Below are 27,400 nucleotides of genomic sequence, written 5' to 3'. Positions count from 1 at the left end.
AGAGGAATATGTGCGGTTTATAGGAATATGTGCGGTCACCAAGGAAGTCGAGCAGATATCAGCAAATGATGTGGAATTACAGAGACTGAGAACGGCCATTCAAACAGGTTGTTTTAATGACTGCCCTGCATACAGACATATTGCAGGTGAGCTATGTGTCATTGGCCGAATAATACAGGAACAAGACTTTCTTAGCCACAGTCACTACAGTTGGCTCAGGAGGGTCATCTTGGTGTTGTAGGAACAAAACAACGCCTCAGAACAAAGGTTTGGTGGCCCGGAATGGACAGGGCCGCAGAAAGATTTGTGAGGACATGTCACGGGTGTCAGCTGGTAGCAAAACCAGATGTTCCAGAACCACTGTCACCCACAGTGATGCCTGAAGGGCCATGGCAAAACATAGCCACAGACTTGCTGGGCCCTTTGCCTGACAGACATTCGATTCTGGTTGTTGTTGACTATTACAGCAGGTAATATGAATATGCAATCCTCAAGTCCACAACGGCTGAAAAAGTGATTGACAGTTTGAAAGACATTTTCAGCTGGCACAGGCTTCCCTTAAAAATCAGGTCAGATTGTGGACCGCTATTCAAGTCCAGTCAGTTTCAGACGTTTTGTCAGGAGAACGGTATCCACCATATCAAAATGACTACAAAGTGGGCGCAAGCAAATGGAGAAGTGAAAAGACAAAACGCATCACTGATGAACACAACGAACCCTATCTGTGCAACTGCACTTTAAACCTGGTTAGTGTCTTCTGCTAGTTAGTGAAGCATTAAAGAACTACCTAAACTGCTAAATAACAGATTTGAGATTAAAATAATATCAGTTCTACCAGAAAGACTCGGGAGGTAAGATAACGTGACAATGATATTTATTAACAATCAGCAAGCAAAATATTGTAAGAAGTTCTTTGGCGTAGGCCCCGTCCGTAGCTCACATCCTAAAGCGTTGCGGACTCTGTATTTCCTGCCTGAAGATGAAGGCAGGGGTGTAGCCGAACCCCTGGGGAGGTATGGACAGGGACCATCCTGGTGGTAGTGGGGAGGATGGAGGTGAAGGTTGGTGTCAGCATCTGCAGACTCAAACATGTGTCAGCAATCTGTTATACTCCAAGTGTAAGATAATGATTGGTTAAATCTAAACTAATAGGTGACGTAACATTGAGTCTTCCTGGCAGAACTTGCGCTAGAGCTTACATATTTGTCTAATTTTAAATAAACACAAAAAAACATAGATGAAAAATTATTTAGGAAGAAATTTACTTTTGCTATTGTTAAATAAATTTGTAGCAATATTGCTCACGGACCAAGTGAACGCTCCAGCCATGTACTGCTCACAGGTAAAACGACAATCCCTCAAATCCCGCTCTGGGGGATTTCTATGTAGGCATATGTACTGTACTATGTTGTAACCTTTGTTGATGCCAGACATCACAACACCAGATTCTCACAGAGACAGCTGAAAACCCACCCTGTTTATTTTATTTATTTTACAAAAACACAAGGTTTTGTTGTTACTGTGAGTGTACACAAATAAAAGTAGACCCTTAGTTTTTATGATGACAGAATATTTGAAGTTGTTTCCGCTGTCATGAGGAAAAAATGAAGGCGCCGGCGCGTTCGTCGGCCAGAGGGTTAAAGAAAATGTAGCATAGTTTCATATTTATGTTTAAATATTAGTAAAAAAAAATATTTTCTTATTTAATCTATGCTGATTATGAAAAGTGAACAGCACGAGTAAGATAGGCTACATCATAAGATGCGTAATATGTTCGAAGACATAAAATTATAAATTATAAAATTATATGACCAGCCCAGACAATTATATTTATCACTTAAATGCATCAAACTAATGTAATTAAAAATCCGGAAATACAATTTTTATTGTAGCTGTACTGCTTAATTAAAATCATATATTGATCAGGGCTACAACAGAAGCAGTTTTTTTTTTTTTTTTTTTTTTTTTACACTCTTACTCAGTTTCAACTCTGCATCAGTTGTAGACACACAATCCTGGTCACTGTAAACTTTACATCTGTAAACCCCTTCATCTCCAACTCTCAGTTTTTTCAGACGGAGGGAGAAGTTTCCATCTTTAATCTTCTTATTTGAGAACTGAGCTCTTTTGTGATAATCCTTGTGCTGTTCCTCTGCTCGACTCTCACCATCTTCATACAGATGAACTAAAGTGTCTGAGTCTGTTCTTCTCCATTCCACCTTCAGACTCTCCTGTAACAAGCTTTTGTCAACCTGACAGGGCAAAACCACTGAAGATCCCAGAGGAATTAAATCAGACATATAGAACTCTATAAAGGAGTAGAAACATGCTTTAATGTAGAATAACTATTAATACAAAAGAAAAAAAGAAAACAACTTTAGCACAAAGCTCACTTGCATAACAGCTAGTCCATCATCCACAACTTGTTATTAATTTGGTTTAATATGCAAAATACAAAAAAAAAATATATTTATTTTTATTTTTTTCAGTTTTTTTTTTTTTTTTTTTTAATAATTTTAAGCATAATTCTATAGCAAACAATTCAAGATATGTTTCAAATTGCTCTTAGGCCCTGTCCCAAATGGCACTGTGATAGAAATATTTTATGTCAACATGAAATGTACAGAAAATGCAGACTAAGGATCCTCAGGTTAAAAGAGCAACTTGGAAGTCATGTCAGGTATATGCTGCGCAGCTGAGGAATAGAAGTAGGGTACAACGGGGCTAAAGGTGCCTTTTAATTTTATTTTCCTCTAAACCACTAAAAGGCACAAAAACTTGCCGCAGCACTTTCCTAAACATCCGTTTTTCAAAATGCACGTGCAAATTTGTCTGATCCTTGACGCGATCGTGGGCAGCAACGCAAAGTTGATTCTGAGGTAGTTTGATCTAATATTTGATGTTTTTTAAAATGTTGTTGATTTAAGTAGCAAATAGGAATCCATTAAATTAATGTTTGTATTTTCAGACAAAGGTCTTCTTAATAATTTTCAGTTTTGTTCAAAGTAATTCAAGCAACAGTTTTTCAATAACTGAAGAATATGTAAAAGTATGGTATCTGGGGTAAAAAGCGCCGCTGATGTTGGGGCAAAAGGCAAAATAATTAACATGATAATGAATAGCTGACTGACTTTTCCATTTCTTGACATGACATGGTTAGATTCACATATCATATCAAATATCATATCAAATTGGGTATCCATCTTAGAGATAATACCCATATTTATAATGAAATAATCATATTTTAAAAAATATATTAATCATATCATAATAAAATATCATTTATTGTTACTACTGTAAATCTATATTAAATATTATGGGATCTCCTTCAATGCTTTCAGAATCTTTATTTTTTAAAATAATTTTGTTTCTGTATTTCTGTATTTTTATTTTATAAAAATATTGTATTTAATATTTTATATATAAAAATATATATCACATAGGCCTATTTTAATGACAGTATATTTACTGAACAAAAATGAAATCTTTTATTTAGCAAAATAAACAGAAAATAGTACAAACTTTGCTAAAGTTATTCTTATAAAACAAGTATTAACCTAGACATTATTAAATACATATTATATTAGCTAAAGTATTTGTATGAATACTGTGTGCCTTTTAACCCATGCTGGGGGGCCTTTTACCCCATGTGTGGGGTAAAAGGCCCTCCTCACCACCTCATACATTTATAAGATTTTTAAATGAAAATTAACCACTTTTGATTTTTTTTTTTCACTCAAAATCTGTTGCTCCATCAATGTCCAATACAAACATATATATTTTTCCTGCAATCATATACTTTGAGAGTAGTGAAAAGCACAATTTTTCTTAAGGTGTGCCTTTAGCCCCGTTGTACCCTACTAAAGATTCTATGCTCAAAAGACCACAGCAGAGACAGTGATAGTGTTGGAAGACTATAGAGTCGCCCTCAGGGTGAGGCTGTAATACTCTGAGTTAGTATTAATGATCCTGTGTCGGACCAGCGTACACCTGAGAAGGACGGTGAGAGTGTACAGATGCTAAAGACCTGTGTGCTCATGTGTGATTGAGGTAGTGATAGTATTCGGGACGGGAATTACCTCGAAGGTACTGTAGTACTATATTGGTACTGTAGTATTGTATATTATTTTGACGACTGGAGGTTGTTCGAATTGTCAGTGGTTAGGTCAGATTAGTATTGGGAATTTCCACAACAGCACCCTAAACACTCGCGTTTTCCTACGAGTCCGCAATTTCGCCGCTTTGACTGTCTGCTTTGGAGCTAAATGGAAAACTTCTTCAGTATCACATTAGAAAAAAAAACTGTCATTTCCATATCCTGCAAAAAATGATAATGTGCAAATTTTTACCTGAAGAATCTATACTTTATTTAACCCATAAAAAATAATCAATCTAATGTAGTCAGGCTGATTCAATCATATTAAGTAATCACACAAAATATTATATTTGATTTGATGAAATTAATTAATTTAGATTTAACCGCATAAAGCAGATTTTTAGATCACCTGACAAAATATTTTTTCAGGGTATAAAGTATATTTTATCAAAATATGTGCTTCATGAAGCTTTGGCCATGCAGTTTTGACAGTAGAGTTGATACTGTCAAATACTGTAAATTATACTGTAAGAATGGTGTTGCACTATTACATACAGTAATCACATTTACTGTACTGCTGTAGATATCATGCAGACTTATTTTTCTTGACCAAATGTTCTTACAGTAACTGACACTCATGTTTGTGAACAGAGAGACACATCTTGATGACATATATATGACATCTCAATATTTTTAATCCTGATTATATAGTTATAGCTCTGATTATATAAATATATTAATACATTTCTTAAGATTTATAACTACATATTCAGGATTACAAATATAATCAGATACTATGTAATTATCTTGTTTGAAATAATTGCAAATGTTCACACACACACACACTTTGAACATTACGGTAATCAGTTGTGAATAACGTGATAAATTGACAGCACTGTAACATGTCTTCATTATCTTGAGTTCTCCTGACTCAAACATGTAATATTGATGTATCACTAAAACACTAAATAATCAAACCATTCGAAAACCTGTACTGTACATACTGTACTGTTGATTAAATATTGAGACTCGAGTTTTATTTGTTTTTATGTTTACTTACTCAGAGCCAATTGTGTTTTGGCTGAAAACACACAATCCCTCTTGCTGTGAACTGTACATGTGTATTCTCCTTTATCTTCAGCTCTCAGATTGTCCAGACGGAGGGAGAAGTTTCCATGTTTAATGTGATCAGTAAAGAAATGAGCTCTGTCTTGATAATCCTGCTGCTGGGACTCTGTTCGACTCTCACCATCTTCATACAGATGAACCAGATCCTTTAAGTCTTTTTTTCTCCATTCCACCTTCAGATCATCAGTTAGTAAGTTTGGAGGAACATCAGTTCTCTTTGCTGTAATAACATGTAATGGGGGACCTTGAACCTTCCCACTAAGCAAAGACACATCCAAAAGACGTCAATTTAGCGTCTTTGTCGAACGTTCAAAAGACGTCCACTGAGGAGCCAGAATGAAAGTTTTTGTGACGTCTTTTTTAGACATCTTTTTAGTGTTCACTATTGACGTCCAAGTGACATAAATAGTGAATGTTCAAAAGACGTCCACTGAGGAGCCAGAATTAAAGTTTTTGTGACGTCTTTTTTAGACATCTTTTTAGTGTTCACAATTGACGTCCAAGTGACATAAATAGTGAATGTTCAAAAGACGTCCACTGAGGAGCCAGAATTAAAGTTTTTATCATGTCTTTTTATGACGTCTTCTGAACGTCCAATATAGACGTTCATGGAATCTCTGTATAAGGTTTAAAACTAGTTTAATTGTGGTCATTGTGGACGTATTTTCAACGTCTTATAAGGTCTCATTTAGACATCATTTATACTCTTTCTGGACAAAATAAACGCTCTCAGGATGCATTAAATAAAAACATGTTTATTTCACTGTAATTTCCATTTGTAATTGAGAAGTAAACAGTGAAAATCATGAATATAAAAGAAACAACTTAAAATACAGAGTAACGACAAACAATTTTGATTAAGTTGGGTTAGTGTTAATAGAGAGCCTGCAGGTGGAAATGGAACTGACTTTTGTCCAGGTTATCACAACATCTGTCATTCCTTCACAAACTGCCCTGAAACACAATTCAAATATAAATGGTTATAAATAAAAATATAACTTTACAATGCTCATTTCGGCCCCAGTGGTGAACATTATGTTCAGAAAAGAGTGAAATTTAGTATTTTATGAATTATATTTTTTAGGCTGCCTTTTACATCGCGTGAGCGCCAGGAACACCAGATAAAGCTTATAAAATATGAAATATATTATTGTTACGTTACGTGTTAAGTTACAAACTTGAATAACTAAAAGAGATCAATATAAATTTACCTCAGACAGTATACTAGGGCCACATTAAGCTGGGTTTTAAATAAAAAAACTTCATAAAAAAAACATAACATAACAAAGTAAAATTAAATATTTGTCTGGCAAAACAATGAATAAAAATACATTTACAATGCTTACCGTTTCCTTTTCACCGTCCGCATCTGGCAGATGAATAGAGATTTGAATTGCGTTGAATTTGAAATGGCTGCATCAAAGGCTGTTCCTATATAGGGTCCTATCCTTTGTAGGTATTTTCAAATGTCCTCAACGTACAGCAGAATTAAATACATTACATAGAGGATCTATCGTTGTGGTGGTATCTTCAGTCTTTGGTAATGTACATAATTAATATCTTTGCGATTGCTTGCGCCATCACGTTTACGTCCCTGCATCATAACGCAATAACGCCCCTCGTGCGAGCGCACGTTTAAATTGATTAGACGTCTTGTAGACATCCAAGAAAACTCCTAGTCTGACGTTCAAATATTGAACTGCATATCTACGTCCACAAGGGTCCATATTCAGACGTTCAGATATTGAACCAGTTTTGCACATCCACAGACATTCATAAAGGGTCCTAGTCAAACGTTCAGATTGAACCTGTTTTGTACATCCATGGATTTCCAAAAGGGGTCCTATTCAGACGTTCACATATTGAACCTGTATTGCACATCCAGCAGATGTACAAAAGTGGGTCTGAAATTACGGACATTATAAAGACATGATCCGAATGTTTCCCTGACATTGCATGTTTGCTGGGTTCTGTGCTTAACTCTTAATAAATGTTTGAGCTTTTATTGCAATTTTTTAGGGCTGTTTAATTAAAAAAAAAAAAAAAAAAAAAAAAAAAAGGATTATCAAGATCGAGCTCATTTCTTTACTGAGCACATTAAAGATGGAAACTTCTCTCTCCATCTGGACAATCTGAGAGCTGAAGATGAAGCAGAATACACATGTACAGTTCACAGTGGATTATCTCAGAATCACAGGCAATTTTCAAACGAGATAAATGTGGTACTGAAACTACTAGGTAAGTGAAAAGACAAGAAAAAGACCTACTCTTCAATCCTTAATCAGTAGTTTGGTTATTTATAATATTACATTTGTGTTTCCAACATAGTTTGAGTTTGATTCATTAAGATATAAGTGTAATAGTCAGGAAGAACAGAAATGTGTGTTTTAAATAAAATTAAATGGCTGATAATGATAGTTTAAATAATTATTAAATATTTAATTTAAACATCACTTATTCGTTTGACTGAACATGTGTTATTTTGTCTTTATTCTCCAGACACAGTGTTTCGTCTTCAGATGTTTCTCGTCTTCTGTCCAAATATTCTGATGTTTCTGTCTTTTGTCCTCTGGGGTGTTTCTGAAGGTCAGTGTTTCAGTAATGATGGTTTATCAATGCATTATGATTTATCATTCAAATATCTGTTTATATGTACAGTAATATCTGGTGTTGTTTCAGGATCTCTGTTTGAGTCGGTCTCTTGTTGTGCTCTTTATTTTCTGAGGCCTCTCATGTTGCTCTGGGCCGCTCCATATACTGATGAGTTCACAGGTATTATTTATATATATTTAGTATATGAATTATAATGTGCATATTCTGACAATAAACCAATGAATTTTAGAACAACATTTATTCAGTGTTTTTTTGGCATTTGTGTTTCATTGTGTTGGTGTTGTAAATGATATTGTGGATGTAATTATTTCATCTTTTCTGTTTTACAGGCAAGATTAAAACATGGATTAATATGTTCAGTTTTAGAACAGAATATGTTGTTTTCTCAGCTGTTTTTTATTCAGGTAAATAAATCCAGATGTAAATCAACAGTCATTATCATAAACACATTAAAAGGCACATTAACAATTGAACAATAATTACATTTAAATCATGTGATATTCCCAATATCCTGCAGGAAATCATTAATGGCCTGGTTTCTTAAACAGGGTTTAGCCTAAACCAGGATTAGGCCTTAGTTTAATTAGGGCATTTAAGTAACTTTTTATAAACATACCCTATAAAAACATTACTGTTGTGCATCTTGAGACAAAACAATGGCTCTGACATATTTTAAGATATGACAGTACCAGTTACTTTGAGACAGCTCAAACATGCACTTTAGTCTAAGACTAGCTCAAGCCTTGTCTGTGAAACTGGAGGAATAACTAGGAAGTGTCTTGTGTTACTGTTGTATTTCTGTCAGTATATCATATTCTACATGTTCACTGAATCTCTGTGTGACTCAACACATTTATGATCTGCACCAATGAATTATTAATTATGGAAATATTGCATTAATTGTTACAGTAGACATCATGTTAGTGACTGAACTAAAGCAGGAGGTCAGAGGTCATATAATCAGCACAAAGGTCAAGGGTCAGTAACAGAAGAGAGACTGACAGTTAAAGAATGTGTCGTAATGTTTGTATAAAAGCATCTGTTCAGTGAGAAGAGTTTTTGTAATTCCTGTGATCTGTGTTTATATTTTGTTCTTCTATTTTAGTAATTGTTGTTTTTTCTCTTCCTTTATTCCAGTTCTGTTTAAATCTGCCTGGGACAAAAGTCTGAATTACGCCGGATTTGAAGGTGTCGTGATTATAGTCCTCTTTGTGATGGTGCTTCTGTCTAACCTCTTATTTATTATTTACTGTAAGTATTTCCTTCATCAAGAGTCAGTGACATGAGCAGAAATCATGTTTTACCACATTAATGCTGTTTGAGTTACAAAATATACAAACCATAATATCAGACCTGATTATCAGTTAATTGAAGCATTTCCATTAGACAAGATGAGTTTATATAGCTGATTTATATATATATATATATATATATAATCTGAATATTTTACATGATAAAGAGAAAAAAATAAAAGTGATGAAAAAAATGGAAGAAAAAAATAAAATAGAATAAATCAAAGTGACAGCGAATGTCACTGCCCTTTAAAGGATGTGAATTGAAATAATAGCAGTGAATCAGCAGGTAAAGTTATTAGTTTATTAAGTCTTTAGTTTATTCAGTCTCAGGACATCGAGTGATTTAAAAACAAGATTCTCCTTGTGCAGGACACTCAATTATTCATGATAACACACCATATTTAAAAAAATATATAAATATTAAATTAGTTATAGAGCTGTGTTGTGTTAGTTTCTGGTGTGTCTTTAGCTCTCTCTCACAGCATTTATCAGCATGTTTCAGTTTTTGTTGTTTTCCAAGTATAATCTGCATATATAGTTGTGGTTATAAGTTTACATGCGCCTTGCAAAATCTGAAAAATATTATCTTTTTTATGTACGAGGGATAATAAATTGCATGTTATTTTTTTATTTAGTACTGTCCTGAATAAGATATTTCACATAACAGGGTTTATATACAATCCATAAGACAAAATTTCAGCTGCATTTACACAAATGAAGCAGAAGTTTACATAACCTTGATTCTGGTTGGTTACCTGGATGATCCACCACTGTTTGTTTGTTTTGTGATGGTTGTTCATGAGTCTCTTGTTTGTCCTGATCAGTTAAACTGAGCTCTGTTCTTCAGAAAAATCTTCCAGGTCCTGCAGATTCTTCAGTTTTCCAGCATCTTCTGCATATTTGAACCCTTTCCAGCAGTGACTGAATGATTTTCAGATCCGTCCTTTCACACTGAGAACAACTGAGTGACTCAAACACAACTATTAAAACAGGTTCAAACATTCACTGATGCTTCAGAAGGTTGATTAATAGTCCAGGGGTGTAAACTTTTGCACAGGATGATTGGGGTAAATTGATCTTATTTTGTCATCTGGAAAGCTTGTAAATATCTTACTGAAGGGCAGTAGTAAAGGAAAAAAATATGTGTAAACAAATCATGACAATCTCTATCAATCCTCCTGTTCAAAAGTGTACACCCCCGACTCTTGATGTGTTGTGTTGATGAGCATCAGTGAATGTTTGCAGGATTTGATCATCCAGATCAACACATGAATCAAGAGTATGTGAACTCTTGAACTGGGTCTTCTGTGTACATTCAGTTATTATTTTGTCTTGTTGAATATACAGTATGTAAACATCTGTTCCCATTCAGTCGGTCACGTTCGAAATACGTCGGACAGACCGATGAATAGGAATCTTGCTAGAGAGGCCAATCTGCTTCCAGTGTAACTAAAACGAGCCAATGCACATTGGCATGCAATCATATGCAGCAGTTGGTCTCCTCGCAGTGCAGGTATATAATGAGCAGCAGGTTAGATGGGTTTGCCAAATGGTTTGAGAAGGCCTTTGGCTTTCTATCACGTAATAAAACAGAAATAGAGAAAGCAAAAGGCACACTGGGTTATCAGTCATTGTTATCATAGCAGGGACCCGACACATATCACTGAGAGTTGTTATCGGTTGTTTTGGTTCACCTAGAGCAGATGGAGGAGGGTGTGGGCCCTGGTGTTGAGGCAGAGGCCGAAGAGCTCTCACAGGAGGAGGGGGAGGGCGAGCTGGGCCCACAGGCTTTGGTGGTTGCGGGGCTCGCCGCTTTTTTATTGATATCTGGGGGCTCGCAGCAAAAGAGTGGGAGAGTTTGGTTCCAGCATACACCAGTTCCTCCATTTTCTCTGAGAAACACAGAAGAGGGGATGCTGGAGAGAGGGATAACATGTCCGGTGAGAGGGGCTGTTGCTCTGGTGTTACCAGAGGCTGTAATATGTTCTGCCCTGTAATATAATATGTCCTGGCTTCCCTGGCTGTTTTCCCGAAAGTCGTCCTTAGGTGCTGAATCTTGGAGCAGTTCTAACACGTCACAGTCTATCGGTGAGCTCTGCGGGCACGGCTCAGTCGGGATTGTGTCTGTGAGCAGTGGTTGTTGTGGCTGCGTGGTGTTCTCATGTGGTGTATTGTCCTTGTGGGATGTGTCAATTGCATGTCCATTCAGCTGCTGAAATGAAGTCCTGTGGTCAGTTGTACTCTGTCCAGGTGTGTTTGTGCACACTGCTGAAGGATGATGGAGGGAGAAGTAGATATTGTCCTTTAGCACTCTTGAGCCCAGTTTGTTTGGGTGCAGGCCATCATGTGTGAACATTTGTCTCTGACTCCAGAAAAGACTGAAGTTGTCAATGAAATTCAGTCCCTTTATGTTGCAGGTTTGTTGCAGCCATGTGTTAAGCCCAAGCAACCGTGAAAATCTATTTGTTCTTCTTGCTGGGAGTGGTCCACTGATGATCGACTGAACTTTTAGTTTTCTAAGCGTTTCAGAAAGTTTATTGACATCCCTTTTAAGGAGTTCTGACTGCTCTTTCCGAATATCATTCTTCCCCACATGAATGATTAGACGATTTGCAGTCTTATATTTAATCAGAATGTTCTTAAGTTCCCTGTTTACATCAGAAACTGTTGCATGTAGTTGTATCCCTGCTGCTAATGTTTCTGATTATGGAGTCACCCACTATCAGAGTCCTGGGCTCAGCTGCACTATGAGCTGAGTGCCGCTGTCTGCTCGACCTTGAGCGGCAGTTAGCATTGGTGTTAGCTGCTGTCTGATTTGATCTGTGTCCGATCATGTTTGGGGATTCCTCACCCACATTCATCACGTCTTGAGATTCCTCACCCACATTCATAAACACTTCAAATCTGTTCTCCAGATGTATTGGCGGTGGTAGGGAACCAGTATTTGGGGTAGAGGATGCTACTGCAGCAATATGTGATACTCGTGACAATCTGATGTCTCGAGTGCCTTTGGGTCTCGCTCCCTGTTTGTGCCATGGATTAGTAACTGATCAGCATACGTCACTCAGTATGGCCTGTTTAGGAGCATTAGATTCATGGGACTCACCGGCTGTGTGCTGAGGACGTCCATGACGAAGCTCTGTTGTGTGTTCCGTCTGGTTTGGTAGTCCCGTAAGTAACTTTGTTTCAAGAACTGCAATCCTTTGTAGAAGTCTGTGGCAGTTTGTGCAGCAGGTAGATTCTTCAACCAGAAGAGGCATATTCTTTCTAATCCTTTTGAATGTAGGCAGCTGTGTTTTCCCTTCTCCGGAATGTAAGCTGATGGCTGCTGTCAGTGGGAGGCTGGTCGGATAAAAATTCCCCCTTTTTTGTAGCAATCTTCCAGTTAAAAAGATTTTTGGTGCCAAGATTTATCGTTTGAGCACTGTGCTGATTTGCTGTAGTTAAAATTAGGAGATAAAATATAAAAGCAATAGAGCAAAGCAAGAAGCTGTAAGCAAGAGCGTCTGAACAGTAGCGAAGCAGGAAGTATATAAAAATGTTAGTAAATGGACTTCCATAAACTCGTCTCGTCAAGTAGTGGTCTGGGTTCAAATATTCCAACATGCAAAGTGAAGCATTCACGTGACTGGAAAGAAAGTGAGGCTTTCGTTTTTCATTGATCACGTGTTTCTTTAAAAACAACACGCTCTCCGGGACAAAGCCGCTCAGTGACTGGAGTAATGAAATAAATAATTAAATATATACACAAAGCACATCAAAGTGCTCAGATTTTCTAATGTGTGTACAGGAAATAGACAGTCGAGACAAAAGTATGGGGGCTTAACTCGGATATTTGAGTTATCTCATCAAAACACTAAATATTAAGTTGTGATTACAGTGTTTTATTTATTACAGTATATAATTACAGAGATTTATTATTGTGATATTTATTACTAGTTAAATAATACATTAAATAATGATTGAATCAACACACCATCATGTTCATTTAATCTGATCAACAATGACACAGTGTTTATTACATTTATATTCATACTGAATTACATTCACTTGTGTGTATTTACATGTTACTTTCATAATGTAGATAAACTGAGTTTCAGTATTTTGTCATAATGTCTACATAATGACTTTAATGTGTGTAATATTAAGTAGTTTTGAGGACCGTAAAAAGTTATTTTTTTTCCTTGTGTTCAAGATTTTGAGAGTATAATATGATATTTATAAGTTTATATAGTTTTCAAGGGGAAAACAGTGAATGATTGTGTGAACATCGTCTGTCCAAATTAAAACATTAATTAGTGAAGTTAGTTTACTTCTGTACACAGCAAAGTCCCCAGAGTTAAATCAACTCTGCTCAGAGTACATTTGGTCCCTCTCTAAATAGTGTTAAAATAACACTGAAGCAGAGTTGAAGTTAATGAGATAATTAACCAATTAATTAAGTGATGATTGAGCAATAGTGATGAACACCTGCTGTTAACAAGCAGAATCACTGAAAAAAGGGAAACACAACAACTACAACTGACTTCAGCCACAGCCTTAGATGAAATCAACTGAATATAAAAAAAATGTTTAATCTCTGAAGATCTGATTAAACAACTCCACAAACAACATTACCAGCTTCACATATAACTAACCAGATTGACTTTATTTTCACACATCTACAGAAGTACTTACTGAGGTTTAGATGTTGTTTTATTGGTAAAGAAAAAGAAAAGAAAAGAAAAGAAAAGAAAAGAAAAGAAAAATGACGCCACCATCATGGAGATCAGCGTTTGCTTAGGTTGGGCTCTTGACGCCTGACTTTCTATTTTAGATTTTTCTCTGCAACAATGCATATGTTGTTGTAAAGCAGTGAGGTCAGTGCTCTACAGTGAGCAGATATTAGCTGCTTTTATATGACGATATTGTCATTGTGAGATTGCCTGATTGCATCCAAAGCAACTGGATTTTGGTTTTGCATTACCAACCCTGTGAAACTACAGCATGAGATATATTGAATAATTTTAAAACCATGTAGTGCATAAAAAATTTGAACTACTACATCACTTTGACACACACAGACATCAAGAATCAGCATATGAATCTCAAAAATGGTGATTAAAAAACGCTTTATGCTGCAATGCATGCCATAGGACAAAACTTCCGTCATGCACTGCAGTATGAATAATTATTGTCACCACTGTTGAGGATTGTATGCTATGTTTTCATGTCTAAGCCTGAGTGGTAATAGTTGTTCATTTTCTGCATTGAAGCATTACGGTGCCATTTGTTTAATGGATTTGTTTTTTTGTTTTTTGCAATTTTGTAATGCTGAATCTCAGTCAAGAAACCCAAGAGAAAAATACCTCTTTGTGCATTTGAAATGCATTTCAAGCAGAAAATTCAAACTGATCTGCTCCTTCAGTCTTTTAATTCAACAATGTACAAGTGTTTGCTGTGAAACACCATTGAAATTGCTCAAACGCAAATTATTTTAAAGACGTAAAAGGGTCAAGAGCCCAACTACAACAAACCCTGACCACCACGATGGTGGCATAATTTTTTGACCAACAAAACATCAACATCTAAACCGCTGTTAATTCTCAATAAGAACTTCTTTAGATGTGTGACAGAAATACTCTGATAATCTGGTTAGTAATAAGTGAATCGGACCTTTTAATCAGATCTTGAGAGATTTAATGTCTTTTATCAGTTGATTTCATCTAAAACTGTGGCTGAAGTCAGTTGTAGTTGTTGTGTTTCTCTTTTCTTCAGTGATTCTGCTTGTTAACAGCAGGTGTTGATCATTAATGCTCAATCATCACTTAATTAATTGCTTAATTATCTCATTAACTTTAACTCTGCTTCAGTGTTACTTTAACAATATTTAGAGAGGGACCATATGTTCTCTGAACAGAGTTGATTTAACCCTTGGGATTTTTCTGTGTACTTTTTTGTTTATCATGGTATTAATTCAAAATCAGATTAAACATTTGGATGGATTTATTTATTTTATTTTATTTTTTCCTTATACAGCATTGGCTAAATCAATTGGGAATTTAAGTCAACAGATCATTAATATATTCTGGGTTCTGGGTAATGTAAGCTTTGATGTTCTGCCTTCACTACAATTCATCCTCCTGTTTTATGCCTTTGGATCTGCTAGAGGAGGTGAGTTTACATTTATGAACTATTTACATTCATTTATGAGTAATAGTGCAAGAAAACATTATTCAACTGTATTAAAATCAGATCGAGAAAAATCTGTGGAAACTTTCCAGTTGTGTTCCAGATGCGTCTGAGATGTTACTGCTTCATTCATACACGCATATTGAAAAATATTGATTAATAATTGCAGTTTATATGAGGGTGGAAGAAGAAAAAGAGAAGGGGTTTTATAACACACCATTTAAATATTACAGTATCTTTGAAATGTGTAGCATATATTTCAACAAGTTCATTTGATTACCACAATTAATTAATGTGCTACATTCACACTGATGTCTATGTTATCTATTAATGTTAAAACTCACTCTTTGAACTTGACATTAATTTAGTTTATGAATATGTAGTAAATTTCTAAACTACACATACTGCAAAACACTAAATGACAGATAAATATAGTTAAATGTAGTTAAAACAAGATTAAAACAATAAAAAAAAAGTGCAAAACAACATAAGGAAAAAACAAAACAAATCTTTGTTCACACTTGGTGTCTTTTTTAAAGCTACTAGCATCTGTTTTACATTACTCCCAGATGCGTTTATAGAAACAGCATACCTCGAGTAAGAGAGGTTTGGGTTAATCAACCCGAGAGTTCAGGGTATGTGTGATGGTTAACCTCGATTTCTGTGTTTTTCCCTATTTGTTGTTCCGTGGAACTGTTGTTTAATGCGACATCACGTGATCAGGAGCTCTATATCATCAGGGCTGTGATTAAATCACATCTGTGCTAACATCTGCTGCACATGTGATGTTGCCCATATATAGCCTATATTATTCAGCTGTGCTCCTCATTCTCTTTATTAATCCTCATGTTTTAAAATGCTGAAAATAAAACCATTTTCATTTTACAAGCAGAAGTGAATCTGACATACTGTAAATATGATAAGTGATGGATATAATAAACTGATGTCTTTCATTAGTAAAATGAGAGTGATTCATCTGTGAATGTGTCTGTCCGTGAATCTCAGTATTAATATAATCGCTCTTCTGTGAATCTCAGTATTAATCGCTCTTTTGTGAATCTCATCATTATCATAATCACTCTTCTTTGAATCTCAGTATTAATATAATCACTCTTGTGTGAATCTCATTATTATTATAATCACTCTTCTGTGAATCACATTATTAATATAATCACTCTTCTGTTTTCAGGATTCATCATTATTGCAGTTTTACCATTGTTTCTCACCGTGACAAGATGCGATTGGGACAAATCATGTGGTCAGAAAATGGGCTGTAAGTGATTGATGAATTATGATCTGATCCCTGATATAAACACACATAACTCATGACATAATGAGATCAATATTTTGCTCGTGTCGTTATGAATGTTTGATCTTTACAGATTTTGAGTGACTAGAAATACTTCCAGTGATTTCATAATAATCTGTGTTCAGATGTTTTTGAACATTTGTGAGATGTTTTATATTTATGGTCTTGATTTTATTCAGTCAGTGTCAAACACAGATATGCTCTTCTTTTTAAACTAATATTATTAAAGCTGTTTTTCAGGTTCACTTTCGGTCAGGAGATCAGTGTATTTAACTCTCATGTTATTGGTCAATGCTGTACTGGTCTATTTCTACATCATCGCTCTGGAAAATGAAAAGGGTAATATAAAATTATATATCTGAAGCATCTTTCTAGTATATCTTAAGCTAAATTGTACTATAGTTAAATGTCTGTCTGTCAGTTAATGAACACTTTACAGAAACTGTTACCATGATGATGATGATGTGTTTGTTCATGTTCAGATCGTGTGGGATGGGCCTGTATGATTGCGTTTCTTCAGTTACTCTGGGCAGTGATAGACTTTGCATGGTCATTTAAATATGGTACAGTATTAATCATCTGATCATCTTCTGCTATCAGCTCTAGTTTATTCTCTTTACCTCTGTTCTTCTCTTCTGAAGAGAGATTGAGTCTCTACACTGTAAAATTATCATAAAGACTGTGAAATTATACAGTTAAAACCTGTTAACAGTAAGTTCCTTTACTATATACAGTGAAAAACTTTCTTTTTTCTTTTTTTCTTGTTTCTTTTTTTCTTATCGGTTATGTACTTTAGGGCTTCGTGTTACATCTTGTGCTGTTCATGTTAACTGCATTATTTCATTGTGTGTCATCATGATGGTGTTCAGTGTTTGTGTTAATGACAGCTCTGCAGCTTCTATATTAATATTTACTTCATCAGTTGTGGAGAAGCTGCTTGTGATGAACTTTGAACTTTCTCGTCACCTCCTGTGTTTTATGGTATTTTAGTTCTGGTATATTAACATTATACCAGTTAATGAAATACAGGTTTTACTGTAAGTTTAAGTTAAATCCATAAATCCTGAAACGCTGCAGACGTATTTTTTTGTAATATTTCACTGTGAATGAATGATGAAAAACATTATTATTCTACAGAATATTTTTGTATAATTTATTATTTATTATTAGTTTCAAACTCCAAACAGATTAAGAATCAGATTTAGAAAGATGTGGAGATTTTTTTTTTTTTTTTCTGTAGTGGTTGTTAATGTGGTTTCATCTGATCTAATGGTGATGATATTAACTGTATATTTGATCTAATGGTGATGATATTAACTGTATATTTGATCTAATGGTGATGATATTGTATTATTTGATCTTCCAGATTTTCTCCGTCTTGTTCCTGTGTATGTGTTTGGATCAGTCAGTGTTGTTTTACTGAATTCTGTTGCTCTGATGACTGAACTGATACTGAAAGCAGGTGAGCGATCACTTCAACATCAGTAATATATCTGTATATAAACCATGAACTTTACACTAAATACATATTATAAACTAATACAGAATGTTAATCTGAACTGTGTGGTAAAATCTCACTGTGAGGCAGAAATCGGCTTCATCTTAAAGTTATTACTCTTATTTCCATTCACATATTGCATGAAAGCCCAATGATGCCCCTCTTTATGTATATACATTTTTGTTATTGTCTGGACAAGTCAAGACACGTCTGTGTCAGTATTAGGAGGCAGTATATAGGAAAACTGACTTGTTCTTTGTGCCAGATATTGGACTACTGCATGTTTGTTGGTCCTGTGAGTGAATAATCAAGAAGTAAGTTATTGTTTTACATTCTAAGCTGTTCAGCTTAAATATTTTGTACATTTTGTTATTGTCAATTGTGAACTGTACTAGTTCAAGTAATAATTTGAATAATATGTATAATTTTATTTACTGTTACTACTGCTGTGTATAATGTTAATTTTCTTAATGCCTTTTGTAATACTGTTTATATCAGCAAACTTTTGTTGTATTTCGTTTTCTCTGTTCATTATAGACCACACATACCCCTATTGGTGAATGCCTGTAATTCTTCATACATGCAGCTATAATTCAAATAAAATCCTTTAAATTGGACCCGCTCTCTCGCTCCTGTTTCTCTAATCAGAATCTCCCACCACCATTTCTACTAGTGCCTAACCGAACCCTTTGAGCACCCCTTACACTCGCACATGGTCCTTCGAGCCGGATGGTACTTCTGTAGAGATGGACCCTGATCCTGCCAGTACAGCAGATCCCGCGTTCGGATCCACTCACAAAGAGAGTGACATCTTCCAGCCCATCTTGAGGATTATGAAGTCCAACTTCCTGCGCACTTGCACTCAGCACCCCCCGCAGCTGACGCCTCCTCCCAGAGATATTCTAGACATTTCTCTAAGTCAATTTCTTCTGGTACTGCCTCTGACGCTACATACAGATCACGCCACAGTGCATCGAGCCGATGTCCTAGACACGCCCTCTCTGACGTCCAAGCTGCAGTGCTGGAGGAAAGACTAAAGGCTTTTGAACTACAGGAACTGCAACATCAGATTGAAGAGGATGCTACAGCAGATAAGGAATGTTGGAGACTTGATGACCAAGCTAGAGAGGCTCTCAAACCCAGAGAAGCTTTGGCTAAACAAATTGTGACACGGCGGCATCTCAAGAAAGCACAAAATGAGCTTGAGGTTGCGAAGTTAGTCATCTCGCTCTTTAAACAGGACACCCACAATGTTAGCAGATCTGGATCACAGTCTAGCATCGCCAGTGATTTACCTGAAGCACTACCGGAAGTAAGCCCACCTCAACAGAGAGCTGCTATTAGTGATATTTTCATATCATCTGCCCAGAAAATGTAGGGACATTCTACGCCACACCCTGTCTTTCTTACCTCAGAGGCATCAGTATTGCCTCCTCCAGCACCACGTGTTACCGACCACAGCCTTAGCAGCTAAAGCTTCCTCCAGTGCCCAGAACTTTACTCCCAATGTCTGCCATTCTGATGTAGTGACTGAATGCTTCTGCTGTAAAGTTCGGAGATGCTGAAGCTTTTGATGACTTTGCTCTATCCATCCATTCATTGGCAGGGATGCTCAGAACACTAGAGTTTCAACCATTGCAATAATAAGGACCATTTGCTGAACTCTTGCTCTGAATTTAAGTTACTAACCACAGAGCAAATAATGAAGTGGATAACGGAAGGAAAGCGGTGTTGGAAATGTGGAAGGGCACATGCTACAGACCGCTGCAATCTGAAGTGAGGATGCAAGACTTGCAAAGAGCTGCACCTTACCATTCTCCATGAAGAAGCTTTGCAAACACAAAAGAGTGATCTTCTGGTCAATATTCCCCCTTCCCAGGTGTACTTAGATCGTCCCAAGCGATCTCCAAAGGTGATGCTAAGGATAGTCAAGGTCCTACTCCATCACAGAGACGTATGTAGTGTTAGACGATGGCTCTGAGCATAGCATCACACTGCCACAGGCTGTGGGACAGTTAAACCTTACCACAGTGCCTGAAACACTCACCCTATGTACAATACATCAGGATGTACTTCACTTAAATGGACCATCTGTTTCCCTCTCTATGTCACCTTTAAACAGACAAACTAAGAAGTTCCAGATTAATCATGCCTTCACTGCAGAGAATCTGAGACTGTCTGAACACTCTTATCCAGTAGCTGCTCTCCAACGCAGATATGCCCATATCCGGTCCTTACCATTGCCACAGATTGAGCGAGAACAACCCTTGATACTCATTGGGTCGGACATGGCTCACCTACTCTTGCCAGTCCAGCCCATATGAATGGGACCTCTTAATGCACCCATAGCTGTTCACACCAGACTCGGCTGGACTGTCCAAGGCCCTGTTGGGTATAGCCTGCTCCTTGTGACCAACAATGTCTGAACATCTCTATAGATACTCAGAATGCTGAGCTTCTCAAGAACGTTGAGCGTCTTTGGCAGATTGATACCTTACATTAACGAACCAACAGCCACTTGTTCCAAACAGGACCAGCACACTCTCACACTACTCCAATCCCACACTACTAGGGTAGAGGTAGATGGCATTCTATGATATGCCACTCCTTTGCTCAGAGTACCGAACGCTGACACCCTTAAAGCCAAAAGGAAGCAGTACTGGCATCCCTCCACAGCACTGAACAGAGACTTGCCAAAGACCCAAACCTCTCTGAAGAATTCTGCACCGAGATGGATAAACTAGAACAGGCTGGATACGTGGCAGAAATCTCCCCTCAGGAAGCTGAGAAGTCCACTGAATCCTGGTACACTCCACACCATATGGTGAAACACAATGGCAAAAACAGTATTTTGTTTAACTGTTCTTTCCAATATCAGGGTCAGTCATTAAGTAACACCTTATTCCTGGTCCGATACTTGGTCCATCTTTTCTTGGAGTTCTGCTTCGGTTCAGACAGCACACCGTGGCTGTGAGCGGAGATGTGAAAGGTATGTTTCACCAAGTTCGCCAAGTGCTAGATGACAAGACAATCTTGCGCTTCCTCTGGAGAAACATGCAAAGGACTGAGCAGCCAAAGATCTATGAGTGGCAAGTGCTACCTTTCGGCACGACGTTGTCAAGGGCTACTTGTTGCAGTGCATATATAGCACAACAAGGACTGCACAGTGAAATCGATCCCATTCTAGTCGAATCAGTGACCCACTCATTCTACGTAGACAATTGTCTTCAAAGTACACAATCAACAGAAAAGGCCAGAGCTTATGTAGATGGTCTATGGCAATTGCTGCTTACTGGAGGATTCGACCAGAAGTCATTGAGCACCTTCCCTCAGAAGCAAGGTCACAAAGCAGTGAGCTATGGTTATCCCAAAAGAGTCCAGATCTTTTAGAGGGCACACTTAGATTACGATGGAACTGTCTCAGTGATTCCTTAGGATACAAGCCTCGCCAGGTGGAATGTCTCAAACCAACCTTGAGAAATATCTACAAGGTATTGGCATCACAGTATGACCCTCTCGGGTTCCTAATTCCATTCACCACCCAAGCCAAGATACTCATTCAGGATCTGTGGAAAAATCATATGGGATGGGATGACCTCATTGAGTCTGACAGCCTAATAATTCAAATAAAATCCTTCAAATTGTACCCGCTCTCTCGCTTCAGTTTTTCTAACTGGAAACTCCCACCACCATTTCTACTAGTGTCTAACCAAACCCTTTGAGCACCCCTTACGCTCGTACACATAATAATTTGGAGCAATAATAAGCTTTATAATCAGCTGTTCATGCTGTAAATAAAATCCTGTTGTTTATTTTCATCCTCAGTTAATGGTGAAGGTGCAGTTGGAGATCTGAGGATCGTCGTCTTTTCCTCTGAATTCATCTTTACTTTATTTCTGATGGTTTTACTGGTATTTGAACCCTGTGAGTATAACCTGCACTTAAAGACAATTAAATTAATTACATTCACTTCAGCTGTTTTGATGCCTCTCATATTTGTTTAAGGGATTTTCATTTAAAAATATGACTACATATGTGACCAATCACATATGTAGTCATTCAGGGAACAAATGATCAGTTTTGTGTTGTGATGATTGAATCTTACATGTGTGTTTATTAAGTGTGATCTTCAGTCTGATTCACTGACAGCTGCTCACAGTTCACAGCAGAAAAACACTCATTATATTACTCATTCAAAGCCAGCGTTTCACTGCTATTTATTGTGGTCTTTGAGGGCATCATTTCATAAAGATATTTCTGCTGTTTTTATAATTATTGTGACTCATATTGACTCATTCTAAACTGACTTAAACTGAAGCCCTCGATCTTCAACACTCACTATACACAATTAAATTCATTCAGATGTATCTAGACTTAATATTTAGGGCCCGAGCACCAATGGTGTGAGGACCCTATTGGAATTGCTCCGTTTATTATTGAAGGTTTATTTTTCTTTGTTTAAACCAGGACTCATCTATTATCCAGTCTGATGTGTTCTGAATCTGAATAATCCCGTAAATCTCTTTTCCTCCTCTGTCTCTGAACTCACAGGGATCAAACCATGTCTGGAGTCATGTCAGGTTAGTGTCATATTTAATGTATATTACATTTTATTAATTCACCTGCAGTATCACTTGATGTTAAGGTGCACTCAGTGATTTATGTTCATGTTTCTCTGACTGAAGTCTTCATACAGACACACATGAGTGTGACACAGCATCACTGTAAAAATATGTATTTATATAAATAAAAAGTACTTGTTTAGTACAGCTCTGTTGAGGCATTTCTGAGATAAAGTGAGCAGTATTCAGCTGGTCATGTGATCTCAGTATGGCCACCATGAGCAAAGAGAGAAAACACCTTATGTGGAATAAAACAGTTTCTTCCTGACTCTACATCATTTAAACTGGATTTGTAAAATATGCTATTCTTCCCTTTAAACATGGACAGAATTACTGACTGCACCTTTAAATAAGTGTCAGAAACACATTTAGTGAAGATCTGTGTGTAAATGATCTGTCTTGTCGTGAACACAGAAGGCAATAAAGTCTCGTCGAACTCCAGCCGCTGGATCACAGAATCAGGAATCTCAGGTTAGTGTCAGAATTATGGATGATTTCACTTCTCCAGAGATGTCGTGTTTCTCAATCCTGCTCCTGGAGAACATCAGCACTTTCCTTCATTTGACACAAACCTAGTTGGAGCTAAACTCTGCAGGACAGAGTCAGTCCCTCCAGGACCGATTTTGGACACCACTTTCATAGGCCTATTATAATATTTAGCGCAGAATTAAGAAATGATTATATTAACATATTGCGTGCGATGGTGTCTATAGCAGCATTCAAATGAAGTCCATCAATAAATTAGTGATCTTACATTTGACACTGAAGCTTTAAAGCATGTATTGAGTACTCAGCGCAGTTTCTCTTGAAGCTCGGTGCCGGAGCGCATATCGTTTTCAGAGAAACACGTGATCAACGAAAAACAAAGCCTCACTTTCTTTCCAGTCACATGAATGCTTCACTTTTGTGTCATAATGTTTGAACCCAGATCAGTTCTCTACGGGTTTATGGAAGTTCAGGTCCATTTACTTATTTATTTATTTTTTTATATGTAAGCCTATATCACATGATCATATATTCTGCCATATAAACAGTGTAAAAACCATAAAATAATTAGAGCACTATTTACTACTTAATTAGTATTATTATAAATACTAATTTAATTTATTGACACACTTTAATATGTGAATTGTATTATCAGAAAACTGAACATTTGGACTGTTTGACACTCCTGATCAGTAGCGCCGCTTCTTATACGCAGAGTACGCAGTTTGCATAGGGCACCAACTCCCGGGGGGGGGCACCACCTTTGCTCAAAAAAAGTCTAAATATATAAATAAACTAATATTCTGTAGGTAATATAGTAATATTACTATTTTTTTTTTAGTAATATTAACTTAAAAATAAATGTAAACTAAACAGATATTAAAAAGAATGCAGTAACTTAAGCACACGCAACACGCCATTCCTGCTTCGCCCCGCCCCCACCTCACACTGACAACAGCTCTGGCGCTGAGAAGCGAAAAAGAAAAGAAAACAAGATTAATCACGTGCGTCATTTTTAGGTATGTTCACAAACACGTGGAACTTTATATTTTTGACTATTGTAGATAATGGGTGAGATTAATTAAACGTGTTTAACGATGTGAAGGATTTGACCACCACCAACGCATCTGCCTGATTTGATACTAATGCAATTTTTTCATCGCTATAATTCCAATATTTTAATGTGCTAATTTTAATGTGCTAAAAAAGCTGTAACAACAATAGCAAGAAATGTAACAACAATCACCTAGCCACTAGCGCCCTCTGCAGGCATTTGATATAATACATAATGTACGTAAGTTGATTGTTTACGTTATGTATTACATTATGTATTTTGACAGTGTCAGCAGCGGCCCTGCTCCTGATGCTTCGAATCTTTTCCCGAAACAATCAGAGAAAAGCTTCAAAGATTCAAGAGGCTTCATTTCTCCTTCCCTACAGTCAATCTTAAAAGAATATGCCATGTACATTTTTATCTATACCATCCAACAGTCTTTTAAATCCATTCACTGATTGTTATATTTTATTATTATTATTATTATTATTATTAGGCCTATTGGTTACATTTTTTTATTCATTGTAATGGATTTGCTTTATTTTCCCCTTAATTTCCAGTTTCTCTTTACCTTAATCTCTTAATTGTAACTCTAATTTATCTTAATCTATCTTATATATTCCTTTATCATGTATTGATGATAACAAACTTCATTTGAATGCCATCTATTGGCAACATCGCGTTTTAAAACGGTAATATATCGTTCTCTCAACATAGGATCTCGAAGGCCACGACATGAGGATGTTGTTACCTTGAAAAAATGATCTTGTAGCCACGACAAAACTAAGTGAACTGAACATGTCCCCTCCTGCAGCTTATTGACTCTAATACCTGAAATATCTGTAACACCACATCCTGATCATCTGCTCACAGTCCCACAAGTACTATGTTATATACTAGAGTTATAATAAAGTTATCAGCAGCAGGTCATGTGATTTTGAAACAACATTTCCTTCAACTTAAACAGAAAATGCTTCTATGTGGTAAAACTGTTAATATGAGGAGACTCCAGGAGCAGGACTGAGAATCACTGCTGTGAAACTGTTGAAAACACGTGTTAAAACATGTCTTATTCTGAACCCAGAATGCAGCAGCTTCTGATGAAACTCCAGCCGCTGGATCAAACCAGAACCAGACCTCAGCAGAATCACATGAGATGAATCCTCTACCGAATGAACAAAACCAAGAGACTCGGCTGAATTCAGTGGTTTCACAAACATGATCAACAATCAGAGAAATACACTCCTGAAACAGTGATTTAAGAGTTCAGTCTCGTTCTTCATTTGTTATTGAGACAGGATGTTTAACTGTCATCACACTTGTTCTTTGTATTCATTTAACAGTGATTTGCTTTTATAACTAATTCTAACTGTAAACCAACTTCAACAGTATATTGAAACTGAGACTCAAGATCAACAGAGAGAAAAATCAGTGTTATAATTTTTATTGTAAGAATCGATTGAGGTTTGAGTCTCAGTTCAGGATCATGATGTCAGTAAATGTTCAGTTCTGGGTCTCTTACACCCTTCAGAAACACTGAGACTGAATATTCAAACCTTCAGATGGAAGATCAGATCCTTCATGTAATATCAAAACTCCTATGAGTTTTTGTTACCTTCCTTCCTCTTCCTCTTGTACTTCCTCTGTAAATCTTTCCTCATAAAGTTTCCAGCCCAGAATGAGCCCAAACACAGAGTCTTACAAGCTCATGATCAGCCATTCTCCTCCATAATACTGAGTCTGGAAAGCAGATCAAGAAATAAATACATTTATAACTCTAAATTGTACTGGAATTTCTAAATGGCGATCAAAACATTGGATTCTTTATGTGGAATAAAAAATGAGAGGTTTGGCTAAATGTCCACCTATTGTTTGCATTTATGGCAGAGATTGTCTTATAGGGAAATGAGAAGGTCTGTATCTCTTAGCATTGGAGAAAGTGTAACGGCTAACTTGGATCACGTGCGACACCTCTCTGCCTATCGTGTAACGTCAGTGCCCGCCATTCAAAGTTTTATGACAGTCAAGTACAGTTTACAATAATCAGTTTCTTGTGGATTAGCACGCTTGTCTTGTGAATAAATGTTCTATATTTTATATTTTATATCGCTAGTAAACATACAGTAGGACTGCATTGTTTGTGGAATGTGCTTGAGTGGAAAAAAGAGCATGAAAATCTTTATTAGCTGCAAAGTTCACTGCAGCCTGCATTAAACCACATTTAAGAGTACACTAAAACTTATTTGTAATTTAATTGTTGAAAAGGCCCAGTATTTTCCATACCATTTTCTGATTTGATGTTGATATGTGATTGACAGTTTAGTTTGGCCCACCCATTCGAAGGACGACATTTTAGTTCTCACAGCTCTGTCAGCTGCTCTCTATAAAGCTGCTTTCATTGGGTGTGCGTTCGAAAGAAGTAAGTGTGTTGTTTATATCATGCTTCTATGATTCTAACATCTTGTTTCTTGTCTTTAGTGTGAGAATTTGAGTTTTAAGCTGTTGAAGCGAGTCCAGAGTGAAACCCTCCATCTATAGTTTGCACATTTAATACTGCAAGTTTGTGTATTGCATTATGATTATTTAGATTATATTTGTTAACCAGCATATAGGGTTTTTGCTTGTGTATAACCCTTTCAGTCAGTATTTTTTGGCATGTTTTTGACTGTCGTTTCTGCTTATGCACAGTAATGCGCCGTCAGATAATGGCGCTCTGTCTAATCGTCTTATTTAAATATTTACTGCTGTTGATCTTATGTATAGTGTATTTATTTCAGTTGTTATTTATTATGTATATTTCATTATTTGTTTAGACACCACACACGTGCCATATGTATGTGAGAGCGTGCATAATAAATGGAGCATCAGTTGAGTACTGACCACTGGCTTTGTGCATTTTTACCGACACCCCCTGGTGATCACAAACCAAAACAACAATTCCAGTGCAGTTCTTTAAAAACTATTCAACATGGTCCTTCGAGCCAGATTGTGTGTGATTGCCATGGAATAAGATGTCCAGAGGCAGTGAAATGACAGAGTCTGATCCTGATTTCCGCAGCAGACGGGTACCAAGGTCCACACGTCACTTGGTGGATTACGAGGTAGAATACAGAGGGGACACCCCTCAC

At 36.6% G+C, this 27,400-nt stretch overlaps 1 protein-coding gene across 24 annotated transcripts in view; it reads left to right on the top strand.

Annotated features, from left to right (window-relative positions):
• LOC127509871 (uncharacterized) overlaps nt 1-27,151 on the top strand; it is an 86,806-nt gene extending 59,655 nt beyond the window's left edge. For 5 of the 24 annotated variants that reach the window (XM_051889070.1, XM_051889056.1, XM_051889063.1 and 2 more), the window contains 13 exons: nt 7,724-7,810; nt 7,904-7,996; nt 8,167-8,241; nt 8,975-9,088; nt 15,151-15,285; nt 16,493-16,576; nt 16,853-16,951; nt 17,095-17,175; nt 17,979-18,074; nt 21,936-22,034; nt 22,662-22,690; nt 23,147-23,203; nt 25,357-27,151. In XM_051889070.1, coding sequence (XP_051745030.1) covers nt 7,724-7,810; nt 7,904-7,996; nt 8,167-8,241; nt 8,975-9,088; nt 15,151-15,285; nt 16,493-16,576; nt 16,853-16,951; nt 17,095-17,175; nt 17,979-18,074; nt 21,936-22,034; nt 22,662-22,690; nt 23,147-23,203; nt 25,357-25,494 — 1,187 coding nt within the window. In that variant the 3' untranslated portion in view covers nt 25,495-27,151. The other 19 variants (XM_051889072.1, XM_051889059.1, XR_007929379.1 and 16 more) reach the window with 18 other exon arrangements.
• The last annotated feature ends 249 nt before the right edge of the window (nt 27,152-27,400 follow it).

This window comes from Ctenopharyngodon idella, chromosome 3, assembly GCF_019924925.1.
Source record: "Ctenopharyngodon idella isolate HZGC_01 chromosome 3, HZGC01, whole genome shotgun sequence".
NCBI lineage: Eukaryota > Metazoa > Chordata > Actinopteri > Cypriniformes > Xenocyprididae > Ctenopharyngodon > Ctenopharyngodon idella.
This window is presented reverse-complemented; position numbering and strand designations above follow the sequence as displayed.